Genomic DNA, 16,789 nt, shown 5'->3' with positions numbered 1-16,789 from the left:
AATCACCTTCCCTCGAGCACTCGCGGAAACCTTTCAGAATTTCGCAACAAGTGAAAATCCACTGCACAGGGAAACACAGAAGTTAGATTAACTATTTTTTAAGTCACACCTGTGTCCTTAAATGTGTGCTTAGTTTACACATGCAGTGAGAAGTGAAATAAACAGGATTCTGTACATCCCAACAAACATACAGGAGTATATAACGAGATGTTTGCAATACACTAATAATCAATATTGCATATGCAGTGCAAAACAAAGTACCTCATAAGTTATTTTAACTAGTAGACTAAGTCTGTGGCGGGGCAATTTTTTAACGATTCACATTTAATGCTGTGCTTTGGAACTGTAATAATTTTAGGGCACTCTAACACTTATAGCTTATGGAAAGACGTGCATTTTCATTCTTTAAACGGTATACTTACATTGCACAATATGGGAGATTAGCAGGGCAGCGCTGGTATCATTACAGGTAAGCTTCCCTTGTACCAGGTCCTGCTTTACCTGCAAAGCAAATAAGTACCTGCAAAGAAAGAAAGAATGACTTAGTGCAAGCACACTGCAAGAGAACAATGAAACACTAATTTGGGCTTAGGTGCTTTAAGAGTCTGCTTGTCTGCGTTTTACAAAAATGTACCCCCTTCCTAAACAAGTAGTTTGCTTAAGAACACAAGATGGTTGATGGAAGAACTGGTGGTTGCGCCTGCCTCTTAGTATGCAGAAGGAATTGTAAAGGCTGGCTTCCTTCAAATATTGTGTGTGTTTGGTAATGCCAGTGATGGAGAGTAAAACAAGATGTGATTACTGCTACTAGAGAGAGGCCAACAACGGAGCCTCTGACGCTACTTGGAGCCGGTGTTGTAATGTACGACCATACATGCCAATATTTTAGAAGAGGAAAGTGGGAGATTAAAAAAAAAAAAAAAAAAGAATTGGGAGAACGAATTTCCTCCATTTACTTTTATGGAAGCATATTTCATGAAGGAGACAGACAAAATAAAGCCATTTTTGGCTTCAGACCCGGGAGTCTCCTGCCCGAATCAGGTCTATTGTCATGTCTGTACGACCCCCCTCATGGTCGGGAGGCCACGGCTAAAATCAGTGAAGCTGTCCCGTAGTGGTTGATGTTGTGAGGCCCAGGCCTGCAACCCTGTGCGACATACACTTTCTTCAGTTCTGAAGAGAAGGCATAGACCATGAACCGGGCATTAAGACTTTGAAAGCAATAAGAAGGTATAGCTCAACAGCGATGTTGAAAGAAAACACACCTAAACACCGAGCTTTGACTATGAATCAGAAATAAACCTTCTTCCCTGCAGTAAAAAAGCATTTAATGGGTGGGCAGGCCTAGCTTCGCCCAGTGCTTCTGTAGTCCTATTAATCTAGGTCGCGGCATGGTTCACAGGTCATAAATATCATTATAGCAAACCATCTCAGTGATGAACGTGGTGTGGAATTTAAAAGCCAGATTGAGTGATCAGATAATCCGGCATGATTTCCAAAGCACGCACATCCAAACAGTGAGATGTTCAGGTAACCACCATACTTTGAAACTTTTTATAAACCAGTGATATCCAAAATCGTTAAAGGAAGGTCAGACCAAGCCCAATTTCCAGGAAATCCTTTGGCTAAGTAAATTAGTTCCTGTTAGATTAATTGTATGTTAATTTATATTAAGTTTTCTACATCTTGAACATCTGGCATGGGCACGCTATTAAAATAAATAGGAACTTCAACGGCGACACTGTTCTCCACTTGAACATACCTTAATAACTAAAACTTTGGCAAATAAGACAGTTCATTGTATTTGGCCCTCTATAAGCATTCTGCATTTTTGCCTCTGTCTAAAAGCGTTTCTTCTTTATTAAATCAAAGTACCACCTTTTCAGCGGGGTTGGGGTTGTTGTAGCGGGAGGAGCTACTTTGTTTAGTTATGAAGAAAAGAGTTTGTTAGAAGGTTTCTATCCTCGCCAAATCTATTGCAGGATAAAAAATTTAAAATGTCTAAGTGTGGCTTCAAGGGAAAAAACATTAATCTTTTCCATGGAAATATTGTATAGTAATAGACTTTCTAATAGATTTGAAGGAGTTGACACTTAACTCATAAATAATCAAAGCATGATCAGACAAGGGAGAATCGAAGAGTTCTTCAGGGGTTAGAATGATATCAATTTTATTACCCACCTGATCAGTAGATTCTTTTACATGCTGTTTAAGGCCACCTCATTCCTCCTTGTAAGCAACACATGCAATGTATATTCATTATTGATTAGCCAGAGGTATAGGTGCTACCCACAAATTATTAGTGAACATTTATTGAAATGTTCCTGATGGTTATAAGCAAGACATAGTAAACATAGTAAATACCTTCAGATCAAATTCAATTACATAACATCTAGAAATAGGCGTACATAATGAATCTTAGGTGACAAATTTAAATCTAATAAATTATCAAAAGTATTAGGATAATATACAATGGATTAACTTTATTGTACAAAGGCAATGTGCTGCATACCTCAAAAACAGCTTATGGACACTTTATATGGCTTCTTCATTTTGACAGGCATCAAAGGTTGTCGGATGTCTAATACACTTTCTAATACCCACACATCTTCAAAAGGGACATTCACTGTTCTAGACTGAGTAGCAAGGGTGGAAAGTGACTGTTTTCACATGGTAATTCGCTTTTGAGTGTGCCTGCCCACTCCAGGAATTCGGTCATGCATGTGGCGAAGGCATGGGCGTAGAAAGTCAACAAAGCATCGAGTGATCTTCATAAGTGGCCAAAAGTTTAAAGAACTGGCAATTATGCTTTGCATGTAGATCACGTTTTTTTTTGTTATAAGAGATCCAATTGACTTATTTTTAGAAAATGCAATAGCCTCCTTGAGAGTATGCTTGATGAAATGTAATGGAAACATTACGTACTTAGGCCACATTATAATGGTCCAACCGTCAACTTTATGCCCTCAAAACTAAACGTGGGCATGCAACAAATTTTAAGATAACATCAAAGAACATGACAATGGTACTATTCCAGCAGTGCAGCTATTAATGAGATCACTTTTAGAAACGTATATGAAAGACTAATTTGGCTCGAGAAAAGACACAAAGATTCTAAATAACTGCATAATTTCTGACGGCACTTCAGTTCTCTTAGCGGCCTCACAGTGGTTTCAGCTACATGGGTTACATATAACAGAATTGTACGCGCCACCAATAATAGATGCCGAGGTGTACAATCTAGCTTTGTGTGTTAGCAACAGCCATTAAACAGTATCCTTTGATCAGCTGTTTCTCCTATGGTGGTGAAGGAAAGCTTGAATAAGACTACGACAGCAAATGACCCCAGGGGCCAAATAGTATTCCCGCTACTTAAAATACATCTCTCCCTTTGGTAAGTCTGGTTAACACCTTTGTTTCGCTCCTGCTTTGATACAACTTGGATTCCCGAGTGCTGCAAGGGTTCAATATTACATCGCTCATATAAATAATAGTAGGCTACTCTAACCCATCAAATTACTGATTACTAGCTTTACTGGATGTGGATGCAAAGGTATACACCAGGTTTTTATTAAATGAGCAGGAGGCATCGGTTTCTGAAAGGTAGGTCAACCTTTATATCAGATGGACTTCAGAAGCCCATGTGATACCACTGATAGCATAGTTGTACCTTATATATAAGGCAAAACTTGTTCAGAAGGCATACTTTTATGCCCATTGGTGTATCGCGATCTCCTTTGGAGAAATCTACGCATATAGGGTGTCCCAGGTCAATTACTTTTAGCTATTATAAACAGACACCTGATTCAGAGTCAAGCTGGGTATGAGTAACAATGTCTTGCTGTTCAGTCTTTATACCGCAGGTCTTAGTAGAGCTTTCCAAATAGAGAAAGCTGCGCCCAAACCTCCAACCCTGTGCATAGGCAAGAAGGACATTCAAATACTTCACTATGGGGATGACTTTTATTTTATGATGAACCCACGTTGTTCTTCTTTGCTAGTTAAGTGGCATTCATCAGCAAAACACAGTTAATAAGTTTAGGTCCAATATGACAACATTAACATGATTTGTGGCGTAAAATGAGGATAAAGAGATAACAGGTTTATGGGTAAGTTGGCAAGCTCTTATTCTTCGACTTATAATTATCTGGGTGTTCAGTTCACTGACTCAGGATCTCTTTGCTAACAGCTTGCCATATTGAAAAACAAAAGTACTTTTTTAATCTAAGCTCTAACAGTATTATATTTAAAACCTGTAAGCCCAACATTGATCTCATCTTAAAAGTCATAAGGACCGAGCTGCATCCATCTTTAACATATGGTTTAGAGCCGGAGTCTCCAACAAGCAGCTCAGGAGCTATTGGGAGCTCACAGTCTCCCTTGAAGTGGCTCTCAAAAGTGCAGCCTCACTCACTACATTATACAGAGGATCTGCACTCACTAAAGAATACAGCACTCATCCTCTCCAGACCCTTGGAGTGGCAGGCAGCCCAATCAAGGGCATGGTCACACATTAACACAAACACAGTATGTCAACCTATGAACATTGTATCACAAATGCTCTCAGTCTAGGATATATATATATATATATATATATATATATATATATATATATATATATATATATATACACACACCAACATAATCCAGTATGCGAAGTAATAAAACTCACTGGTGCCGTGGCCGCTATGCAAGAAGACGTTTAATAAAGCAAACAGAAGTCCCTACGTGTTTCGGAGTTTCACTCACTCCTTGTCATGGGAGTGCGTGAAACTCCGAAACGCGTAGGGACTTCGGTTTGCTTTATTAAACGTCTTCTTGCATAGGGCCACGGCACCAGTGAGTTTATTACTTCGCATACTGGATTGCGTTGGTATAATCGGGAGTGGCGTCCTTGCTGTGCTGCCCGCCGTCAGGAGTGGCTCGGGTGAATGCTGAACTGTACATTGGGATATAATTATTATACCATTATTATGCAAGAGCTACACTTTTGATTAGGCTTCTGCAGTTCCATACTGTAGTTAATGTCACATATATATATATATATATATATGACAGAGAGTGTCAAAGTGACGTTACTACAGTATGGAACTACAGTATAATAATGGTAATATTTAGCATATTTAGGAGTGTATTTGTTTAATCATTGGCATATTGTAAGTATCAATGACCTAACCATGGCCATATTAGGCATAATGGTAGCCCTCTGGAATAATCTGGTCTGAATGCCATATTTCAGCAACCCTGGAATAGTGGCCACCTTGGCGCAAAATAGCTTTATTGGCTTGTTATAGGCAATCTTGCCATTATGCTCCATGTCCATGGCATAAGACGGCAATGCCTGGACATTAAGGCAAAAACTTGAGCATATTGAAGGAAGTTTTTCTTTTGAGAACTGGCGTTTTTTTCTTCCCAATATGGAAATGTGTGTCTGATAGAAGAACATGCTCACATTCATAAACTGATCTGTTGGAGTTTAAACAATAAATGACTGATTCTTAAACATGTTTAAAGCCAATATATGAATATAATTCATGATGGGTTGGATGTCCTTTGTATCATAGGGTACTTGCTGCTGTGGGTTTGTTTTGTTAGTCGTGTGATGACAATTCATGCTTATATAGCATTTCCTGACAGTTAATAACCCGGCATATAATCCGGGTTAGTCACTATTGCAATGGGTGTACCCTGTTGTAATGTTGAAAGATGTGGTCAATATTAACATTTATTGGTAGCTTGGGAAGATTTTCGTTTATCATAAGTAGCTCTCATTATAGAAAAATTTGGAGACACCTGGTCTAGAGGTCTTTCCATTTAAACACATTCACACCTTGAAGTAATTTTGTGATCTGCATATACAATTTATTTTTTGTATTCTTTCAGGAGTTAAAGCCAATACCAAATTCGGTTGCAATTTTGACTTACTAAGGATGGCCTGGTTTAAATGGAATCTTCTGAAAAGCTCTGCCTTAATATTGCAGAACCCTGCACTTTAAAAACACTGCCTATGTGCAATTGTCTCCAATGACCAAGGAAAAGCGCAAATCCCTGGGTACAATATTGAAACATAGTTCTTACGGAACTGGATTTGGCTGAATCGCTGCAACATCTAACAAAGCTTAAACATTGACTGCAGTCGATCAAGAAATCTAGAGAGCTAGATTTCTGAGAGCTAGATTTCTTAAATATAAAAAAACTGGCTTAGTGGGTTGTCGATTCATACTCCATCTCAGTCAAGCAACCCTGCCTATTGAAGCCTTGAATCGCCTCATTAGACAAAAGATTAGGACTAGGAGTTTTCTTCGGCACCCATCTAGGGGCTTAGACATAGCTGGAAGTCTTCTGTATCACACAGCAACAAATGCAGTCTAAGCCATTATACGAATAACTGTTTCATTCATGCTGTTTGTTCAGGGAGAAGTCTACGGTCAGACAGGAAAAGACTGCTCTGATCACATTTCCCACTTTCCACCATTAGAAACTGCAGAGATGCGATCAACTTCTGGTAAATATAATTCTAAACAGCACAGATGGGTTTTGGGCGGTTGGGAATATTGGAGTGAATATTGTTCTTTAATTTGCACTGTCATGACGTATCCAGTAGTAGCATCTCTGACCGGTCTAGATGTTTCTAGCACATCACCTGCTTCATGATTGTTAGTTTGAGGTCAGTCATTCTTATTTACATAACCATGTCTTAACGAAATGCAAAGAAGTGTGTGTTAATTGGCTTCCAATGCTTTAAAAAAAGGGTCAGTATAATTACCATCAACTAATTAGTAAGAAATACAGAGGCATTGCTTAGTAAGACTTAAGGACAAAAAAAAATTTTTCTTCAAAAATTACGACAGACCTAGGTACCTTTTGACTATGCATATTTTAATACCTGCAGCCACCGTCTTATCACAACAGGTACACTTCATTTTTGAGCGTTTGTATTCTTGTGTTTTTATGATTACTGGATTAATTGTTTTAATTACGTTAAAATACTAATTTAATTCAGTGACAAACTAACTTTGTTTTAGTTTCAGCGTACAACGAAGATTGTCATTGTGTAACATTTTTAATTAATGATTTTTCTAATAGTTTTAATGAGTTATAATAAAGATGAATGTACTTATTATTTTTCTCAACATAAGCCCCGAAAGGATATTTGCGAATGAATTCCATGCTGGGAAGTGCAAATTACTGCACTTCTGCCTTATGTCCTATCAAAGGTTCCAGTGGTATGTCACAGTGTGTGACTTTTTTCTGAGGGAAGGACATTAAGAGACCAAATTCACTTTGCAACCTTATTGCCATCTCTTGAAGTGAGACTGGAGTTGGGAGGGATGAAAAACAGCCAGGGGGATATCTTCTAGCCAAAAATGGCTGGTGGAAAATTACTTACATTTTGTGCACTTTTATGCAACACTGCCATCTTGGTTGCGTTTGTGAAGGAAAATTGTGTTGAGTATTTGAAGAACAAGTTCAGGAAGAACATGTTTGCTGTAGTGGAACTGATCATCACCTCTAAGGCTTCACCTTCCATATTGTTGGAAGCAAAATGTATTTTAAAGTAAGTAGAGATCTAATAAAAGTACTGTACATTTGCAGCCCCTGATGGATATTTACATTAAGCTATACGCATACTTAATCTGACAACAGTTCATGTTAGTCATCTCCTGGCATTCATGTGTACCACATGGCTCTAAGCCATCTAGTAGGCTGAGCCTTAGTCAAGTGAGGCATTCAGATCAAAGTTACACTCTCACCACACCTTACACCAACAGCACACATTAGGCGCAACCTCTTGCACCATCACACTTACACAGTTTCTCCATCTGTATAGTTGGCTTAGCCTTTACCTCCTCAGCAGAACATCAGTTCATGTTGGACTGACATATTTTCACCTTTTCACCAATCTACATGTCAACAATCCTGGAGAATTTGAACAAGCTTAAACATTACACATCCACATCAGCACAAACGGTACCAAAACCACTCAATTGAGTGAGAAGCCTAAAAACATAGCAACCACATGAATACTCCAGCAGGACGATACAGCAGTGTCCTTTGGCGCTCACACTGTCTGTGTAATCCATTAGTCCATGGTCATTAGTCGTTAGCAGTCCTTGGATCTGCACCTTACTGGCCACTACCCAGGTTAACTCACCTATAAGGAACCTGAAACAAAGCCAAGTATAACACCAAGACACCATTTTGGTGCCAACCAGCGAGAATCCCATAAACTTAAAGTCCCCAGTTTCAAAAAAATCTTCAAGACCGTACTAGTGTTGGCGATGCATGTACAAATGCATGTAACTTAACACAGTCATAGGTCCCACTTTTGTAAAAGAGAAGCCTGTAACCCTGTTTATAGCTGTGTGCTCCAATATATGGCCCCTATACATTGATGTTGAGGGGCAAACTGCTTGGCTCTTTTTATCGTATTTGCTGGTGAATGTAATGTATTTTTGACTTCTGCTAAAGGAATACGGCAGAACAGTATTTCAGATGGAATGATGCTTCAGAGTTTTTTGTTGCCTTGATTCTAGCAAAATTGGCAGTTTCTCCTTCATTTGCTTTTGATAGTCCCTAGGATGCAGTGCATTGTGTTGGGATAGTGTTCCTAAGATGCTGTGTGATGGGTAAATGTCCCTAGGTTGCAGTGTGATAGGTTCATACCCTTAGGACGCTATGGACTGTGGTGTGTGAGTACCATCAGGATTCAGTGTGTGTTTTTATGTTCCAAGGGTGTTATGTAGTGTGGGGTGTTAATGTTGCAGGAACACAGTCAGATAAACTATTGTCCTCCAAGAAGTGCGGTAGGCAACACTTTTCAGGTGCTGTGTCGTGTGGTAGGATCGTGTCCACAGCATACAGTGCAGTTTGGCATGTTAAAGTCCAGTGGATGCAGTGCACTGGTTTGGGTTAGTAACCCCCATGGTGCAACACAATGTGGAGGGCCAGTAGTTAGTAAACCTAAAATGTGCTGAAGTGCTGCGATGAACACCTGAAAGAACGTAAACCAGTCGCAATCCCAGGCAGGTCGACCTACGTTCTCTTTAGTCAAACCAGAAAAACCTATAAAAGTGGCTGAATTGGTAGCATTCCTAGAATTACTTCATGATGTGGTGGGATGTAGCCCCTAGGATGCAATACATTGGTTTTGGATTCTTTCCTCAGGCTGGAGTGCTGTGTGGTGGATTCATAATACCTAGGCTGCTGTGCAGCATGCGTGTAAGTACCCCTAGGATGACCTGTGGTGGTTGGTGCTCCTTGGTTGTGCAGTGTAGCGGATAAAGGTCCTGAGGCTGAAGTTTAGTAATTAAGGTTTGTTTTTCTTGGCTTGAGTGCTGTGTGGTGTGATAGTAATCCCAGACTGCAGTGCAATGTGGTGGTTACAGTCCCTAGGGTGCATTTCAGTGCATTAGGTTAGTGCCCCCTGGGTGAAGCGTGTTGTTGCTTTGATGCATTGTAGTATGGTAGGTTGATGTCTCTAAATTACACAGTAGAGGATTAGTGACCTTAGAATACTGTGCAGCTTTATGGATTAGTGACTTTAAGATAAAGCAATGTGTGTCCTTATTTGAAGTCCATTGATATCATGGTGGCTAAACAGCCAGTCCGTTTTCTTCTCGTCCTGAGGAATCTCCACAGTGTCAGACTGGCCTGAATCGAGCCAGTATGTAAATATCAACATACATTTCTGCAGCACCCTGAACGCACTGTCATTGTCTCACTGTTTTTAAATAGCCAAATGAATAGCTGTATTTGAATATCACCAGATTTAACTATAAAGCAAACCAAATCCTACCAAATTATAGGTTGGTAACTCTAGCACAGAAAGTGATTTCAGTTTAGGTAGCTCCAGAGGTGTGTGCAAACCAAACTTTACAGGTTTGAATCTCCATTGGCTTCAGTGTTTCACCCGACCATGATAAATTAAATAAATAAAGTGACATGGATAAGCTTTTGGGTATTTTGGCGGTGCATTAGTGTGGTTTTTTTTTTTCCACTGAGGTAGTTCACAGGATTATGGAAGATTGCAAAGCATGTTGAGTGGTTTAGAAGCGGTTGTAATTCCACACAACCACAACTTTTTGTCTGTCACTAAAGGAAACTCTTTTCCAAGCATTGCCTGCAAATGTGTTCATCAATCGAAGTTTATAATTTCGACAAACGCATCTAAATTTGTGTTTGAGCCCTCTATTCTTGTTTGATCCGAGGCATTGCCAATGCTTCTTAGGCCATGGAGGCCTTTCTGTTTCACGAGAGAGAGTTCAAATACCCTTCGAACAGTGATGGTTACAACTGCCTATATAGTTTGTATTCAAAATGTTATGTAAAGTGCTGCGTGTTCCCTTTCAGTTACTTCAGGGCACTGAAAGAGAAGAAAAATACAGATGCTGGAATTAGAGTTCAGTCAGTTAGGATGATCGACTGTGTCTGATATGTTTCATTTACAACCCCTGTTCTGTGCTGTGTTAGGAATCAAATCTGAATAGAGTAGACACAAATTCTAGATTGCATGCACTGTTCTTTAAGGTAAAGGTTTGAGGCGCCCCTTATTACATGCAACCCAGATATTTATTATCATAATTGAAGTGTTGATTAACAGTGTGAAAAAAACAAAACAAACGTGTATACAAAAACTTAGTCCACAGTAAGACTAGTAGATCCATTTCATATGTATTTGTCTTTTATTCAATTTCTTCATCTGGAAGTATAAGCTTAGCCAACGTGTTTCACCCTAACAAAGGCTTCCTCAGGGCAGCTTTATCCACTAACTAATGTCTGCCACACTGGATAAGCAAAATTGCAATGCACAAGTCAAGAACCCAGGATACAACGCAAACAAAGGTAGTTACTTGTAGCAATGTGTACGTATAAACTTCAGTCTGTATGCCATGCTCTGCCCAAAAATCATAACCACCCTGAGTTCGGAGACACGTAGGTCCAAAGCCTAATGGTCAGTCCTTCCAGTCGTGTTCAGCGCAAGCATCATGAGTCCTTCACCATCCAAAATCAAATCCCAAGTCCGAATAGACGAACCACCTAGATTTCATGAACTCTTCTTTTGAGTAAAGGTTTTAGCCCCTTATTACATGTAACCTATATTCTGATCATCATGATTGCATTGTAGATTATCCAGTGGTTGTGTGCATTTAGAGCAGTTAAGAGGTAAACACTGCTCAGGTAAACATGAGTTTTTCCCACCTGAACTAGTTGTCTGTGACTCAGAAGAATCACTATTTTTTTGTTCATTTTGTGCCTATGAATCTTCTTTACCAAGAACTTTTATTAGTGCAACCTTGATTAAATAATTATTCAACCAATGTTAGTTTGACCTGTATTTCATACAGTCAATAGAAGTCTTTGTGTGCCATATTTCTAACTCTTTCTGTCCACTCTTCTGATATTAGCAGACATATATTACTCAATTTTGGGAGCCTTTATGAAAGATTGCTCGAAAATGCTGACAACGGTCTGCAAGCAGTTCCTCAAAAGGAAGTTGAAGTAGACCAGCAAATTGATGATATCTTACATTTTCTGGGAGACGTGTGATCTTTAGTTGTGTCGTTTTGCAGATGTAAATCTCATGGGCTTTTCAGCACTCCAGGGGAAAAATTGTGTAATTTACGTAATTGCAGTTTGTTTAGAATTGTACTTACTTGCTGAGATTCTGTGAGCAAAAAAGAGGTAGTATTTTTTCAGGCATCAAAACCACCAACTAGGATAATAATATCTTCAGAAATTACATCATAAGAGGCCTATCGTGTAATCTCAGAAACCCACGTGACGGTGGAGCTAAATCAGAATTGAACACAGCACTCCAAGGCATGACAGTCACGTTCAGGGAAGTGAGGCTGTGCTTCAGGGTGTTGGGCTCCCTTCCAGTGGATGAGAATGAGCTCCAGTTGTGTGAAGCTCACTCTCAATAAATGAGGTTATGTTTGTGGCTCCAAATGAATGAGTGAGGCTCTCTCCCCAAGGTATGAGACTTGCATTCAGAGAATCAGAATACACTCCTTGGTCAGACTCACAATTTGTGACACTCTGTGTATGGTGAGATTTGATTTTCATGGACTGGAACTGAAACCAAACAAGTGACACTGCCCCCCAAAGTGAAAGACTCATAAATAATGTCTGGAAGTCTACTGAGGAGACCAGGCGTCGCTGTATAAACCCTTCAAGCAGCCGAAGGCATATTCCCGCCAGGCACCTTTAGTGAAACTGCCACAATGTGTGAGGGTCACTGACCATGAGGGATACATTTCCCCAAGGTGGGGCGATGCCATAACCAGAGCATGAGTTTGTCTGTATCTGAGGCAGAGGTGGGCATGTGGGCGTCCGTAGGTGTGAACATAGCAGACTGACTTTGTCGTCACCTGTTGCACAGTTGCCAAGGATTCCAAGAGTTAATCTTTAAGAGACCATGTGCTTTTCAGTGATAGAAAAGACATGTGTGTGTATGTTCTGGGTCAGGAGATGGCTGAGAGGTGTATTGTGGGAGAGACCGAGGTTTACATTTGGGAACAAAGCATTATTCAAGCAAAGGAATTTTTTTTTCAAAATTTGCAAAAATCCCAACATAGACTACAAGTACCACCACCCCCTTGGGTAGCTCTGGAGTGTTTGGGCATCATAGCATGGCTGGGTTAGGCAAGAAGACAACTTCAGCTACTCCTGCTTCTAGAACCGTGTGTGGCAGTGTCCTGCACAAGGTGGTGGTATCTGGACTTCGAAGAGCCAGTACCTTCTCGAAGGTGCATGATCAGTTTTCCCTCCCTTCCCTGCCCTTTATAGTGTAAAAGGTATTTATTTTCACTTTCCCTAGACCCGTTCAGAAATGAACCCTGGCTGCTTGTTCTAGACATTGCTAATATTTATTTCACTGCAGAAGGAGTAGTTAGGTGTTGAGGTCTACTCTGTCTTCATGGAAAGCTGTAGGATTGCAGGATCAAATTTATCGGAAGCAGTCTTGCTGAAAAAGTAGTAACTTACAACACAAGTTGGTAGAGTTCGCAGGTACGATTAAGACAAACATCAGGTTTTCCTGATAAAATGCACTGGGCAAAAATCAGGTTGTACAGGGTGCAGATTCTTCAACTTAAGCTTATGCCCTCTGTGAACAGTTGTTTGTACTGGTGGCTTTTATTCAAAGATTTCAGCTCTTGGTGATGTAGTATTGCTTTAATGGACAGGCTTTTAATGGGCCTGTCTTGAATGTTTCTTGTTAGGACATTTCAAAAGGCGTGATTACTATACCATAAGGTCATACATTTTATGGCACTGTTGAGTTGTTATTTATCTTTTGGCTGTTATCCATATTAGTCTGTTAGTTAGATTGTACATTTGCATTTCCGTACATTAATGTTGCTTCCCATGGAAGTTGCTATTTGGGTCTACCCTGTTGTAAAGATTTCAGCTGTAGACCTGGTCCAGGGTTTATTGGACAAAGGGATTCATGCTACAGACTTTCCATGCAAGATTCAGTGTATTCTTGTAAATTTATGAAGTCAAAGCTGTGCTCCAGTTGAAACATGGCCTTGCATCTCCTAACACTTGGAAAGACACGATCATTGTGAAAAAGCATACAGGTGCTTCGTTCCTGCTCTTACCTGTGGATAACTATTGTCATTTGCCGCTTGCTAGTCTACTTCCAAAGTTAAGTGGTGGTTAACACTTGTTGCCATACTCCAATTAGCCCTTGCACACGTCAGTTGGAATAAAAAAACGCAAGTGCAGAGAAATTGGCTGTAACCAGGGCCGGTCTTAGGAATTGTGGGGCCCTGGGCGAAATGGAAGATGCGAGGCCCCTCTAATTTTCATGTGACGTCACATCTGGGGCCGGCGGCGGGGGCCCCCTGAGAAACACACACACTCTCGATATTATTAGACGGACGGAAGAATGCACTGTGCTGTGCTCACCACTGCGCAGCGCTTTTCCCCAGGCCATCATAATTTATTATTCCCGCAACTGCGGGGCCGGCGGCGGGGCCCCCCTGAGCGCGAGGCCCTGGGCAGCTGCCCATACCGCCCATGGCTAGGACCGGCCCTGGCTGTAACCATGATTCCAGTCATTTTGTTTGTACTTACAAAATGTTACACATACAGATTTGGATCACGTGTAGTCCAGCATTTGAGAATGCATTTTGTTGTAATCTTCCTTTTACCTGCTGCACTCTCCTTTCAATAGTTCTCTGCCTACATGCTCAACTTGTGATGAGGTCATGCAGAATGTTGGAGTGAATTTGAAGGAGTGGAGTGTCAGTTGATCTGGATGGCTGAGCAGCCAGGAGGCTGCTCCTGGTGGGGCAATTACTGGAGCATTTACTACAACTTATGAGGCACTTAATGAACTTACCATCTTCCTGTAACTTAAGAATAAATATACTTGAGTATCTACAAGACCCAGACTACGCATCATCTTTCATTACAATACTGGCGACGAGTTGGAGAACCTATACATTGAATGGGCTTGTACATATGAAACTGAAGAAACACAAACAAAGAAGAAGCTGAAACTGAAGAAGCATTAGAAAAAGAAGAAGCGCACGTAAGAGAAGCAAACTGGCTGTCCACATGCCCCACCAGTGACCAAAGACCGGTCGGCCCCAACGTGGATGTGCCAGTGCTTGTTGTACTTGGGTGAGTGTTAACTTTCCACAAACGTGTGATTTAGCTCAATAAATTTACTGGACCGAGGTGACTGTTCCCTGTGTGTAAGGACAGCCTGCAAACCCTGATCTTCATTAATGTGAGGAAAGCTGTTTTTGTGTAACAGACAGTGAAAGCACAATATCGTTTTTTATGGAAAAAAAAAAAAAAAGAGTTAAACTGCAGCTTATGTTACCGATTTGGTAATTACACTCAGCTGATGATCTGCAAATTACTTTTGGCTGAAGAGAGACCTCAAGAGACTTTTAACTTCGAGCTAGCGTCTCTTTCTGTCCCAGTTGACTCACCATATAACACGCAGCAGTTTAATGATAACACGCAGTGCCACGGTTTAGAGCAGCGCAATAATGTTTGTATATTTTAAGGCGTTCAACTGGTAGCAAGTTTTCAACACGTAGCGCTCATGTTATGAAGTGTTTGGGCTCTGGAGCGCATTGTCAAAGCTGGAAAAACAAAGTGTGTACAACATGTAGCGCGAACTGCAACTCGTGACATCTATTTAACAAATGGACTCTCTGCGCACATGAAAGACTTTTCCTTACTTCTACTCACTGTTTAATTCCTGCGCGTTTGCTGCCATTGGCGGTTCAATTTTCTTCGTGGACTCACCAGTGACAGTTGGTCTCTGGAGCTCCTTCCAGTTCGCCTGCGTGTTTTGGTTTGATGACGTCGTTGGAATCCTCCGTGGTATTGGTGGAAGTCTCCTTTGACCCCTATGACAGCGTCTGGTTCAGCATCCATGTGAGGTCTATTTTCTTTAGAAAGCGACGCCGAACGACGCTGTGGCGGCCATTTTGAGACATTGGGATGAATCCCTTTGTTATCCTGAGTTTCACGACGTTTCACCTCCAAGTTTGTTGCGCAGATACATCGCAGGGGAGTGATGCTTACTTTTGCCAACATCTCATTACGTGAAGACTAACTTTATTTTAGCTGTGGCAAACCTGGTTTTACATGCGCAAATCTGGATTTACATGCGCAAATGAGAATTTCATGGTGATTCTACCTTCAACCATTAATGGAGTTCTCGTGTTGATGGCGCAATTCTCTACTTACGCTGGATGTTACCTGCAACTTTTGGACTATGGATGAATGATTATTGACTGGACTTTCGGGTGAGGTATCGCTCATCTACCTAGACAACGGTGACCACGTTTATTGTTTTAGTTTGTTATGTTAGAATTACCTTGTTTTACATCTGCATATTCACAACTTTGTATTGGGGGCATGTTACTGTGGTTGGTTTGTTTGTAACCATGAGGTGTGTTTTGTCGGAATTGTGTTGTTTTGCGGAGGACGTCGCGAATCTTCTCGTATTTACAACATTCATTACCTGAGACAACTCAACGGAGCATGAGACATTCTTATTTTGCTGGTCATTTATAGTTTTTGTCTCTTGTTTTCTGGTGTGGTGTTGGTGAGTGTACGTGGTGTTTATTTTGACTCTGGTGTAGTGTTCCCTTATACAGTTGTACGTGTGTGTCATAAGTTAAAAGTTTTCCTAAACTTAGTTTGGCGTAAGTTTTTGTTTTCCTTGGATTTAGTTTCCCGAAATCGGTTTGCTTTAGGTCTAAAGAAACCTACCAGATGTTTGCCATGGGCATGGCGATTTTCATTATTTTTGTTTTCCTTTGGGTGTTGAAATTCTCAAAATTTTTGTCTATCTTGGGATTGTTTTTCCCTTATTTTGTTGTCCTTCGGGTGAAGGAGTGTCCTTCGGGTGAAGGAGTGCCCAGGATGGGTTGCCTTTGGGTTGGTGTGGCTCGCTGTTTTTGTTTTGATGTACTTTTGGGTTGTTGTTTTGCATTTGCAATTGGCATGGCATGTTTGCTTTGTCTTAGGGTAACCCATGTTACGTTTGCCTTGAGTTCTAAGTACTCATAATTTAACAGTTTTGGTTTTACTGTTACCCCAAAAAATTTTATGGGTGTTGGACCTCTCATGTGGCGTTTTAGGTACACCGTGTGGTGTGTTTTGGAAACGCAGTTTGTAGTTTTTGATTATATCTTTTTGACTTACATTCTTTGTATTTCCTTATTTTATCAGAGAGCTGGGTGTATTATAATTTTTGTTGTACATCCTCTTTCTGCCATATAAGTGTTTTACCATGAGTGTTTTACCA

General features: G+C 40.5%; 1 protein-coding gene across 4 annotated transcripts in view; it reads right to left on the bottom strand.

Moving 5' to 3' along the window:
- FARP1 (FERM, ARH/RhoGEF and pleckstrin domain protein 1) overlaps positions 1 to 16,789 on the bottom strand; it is a 543,186-nt gene that overhangs the window by 231,640 nt on the left and 294,757 nt on the right. For all 4 annotated transcript variants that reach the window (XM_078657512.1, XM_078657514.1, XM_078657515.1 and 1 more), the window contains exon 6: positions 423 to 520. In XM_078657512.1, the coding sequence (XP_078513638.1) occupies positions 423 to 520 (98 nt within the window). The remainder of the gene's footprint in view (positions 1 to 422; positions 521 to 16,789) is intronic.

Source organism: Lissotriton helveticus, chromosome 8 (genome assembly GCF_964261635.1).
Source record: "Lissotriton helveticus chromosome 8, aLisHel1.1, whole genome shotgun sequence".
Lineage (NCBI taxonomy): Eukaryota > Metazoa > Chordata > Amphibia > Caudata > Salamandridae > Lissotriton > Lissotriton helveticus.
The sequence above is the reverse complement of the archived record's forward strand: the minus strand, read 5'-3'. Positions and strand labels throughout refer to the sequence as shown.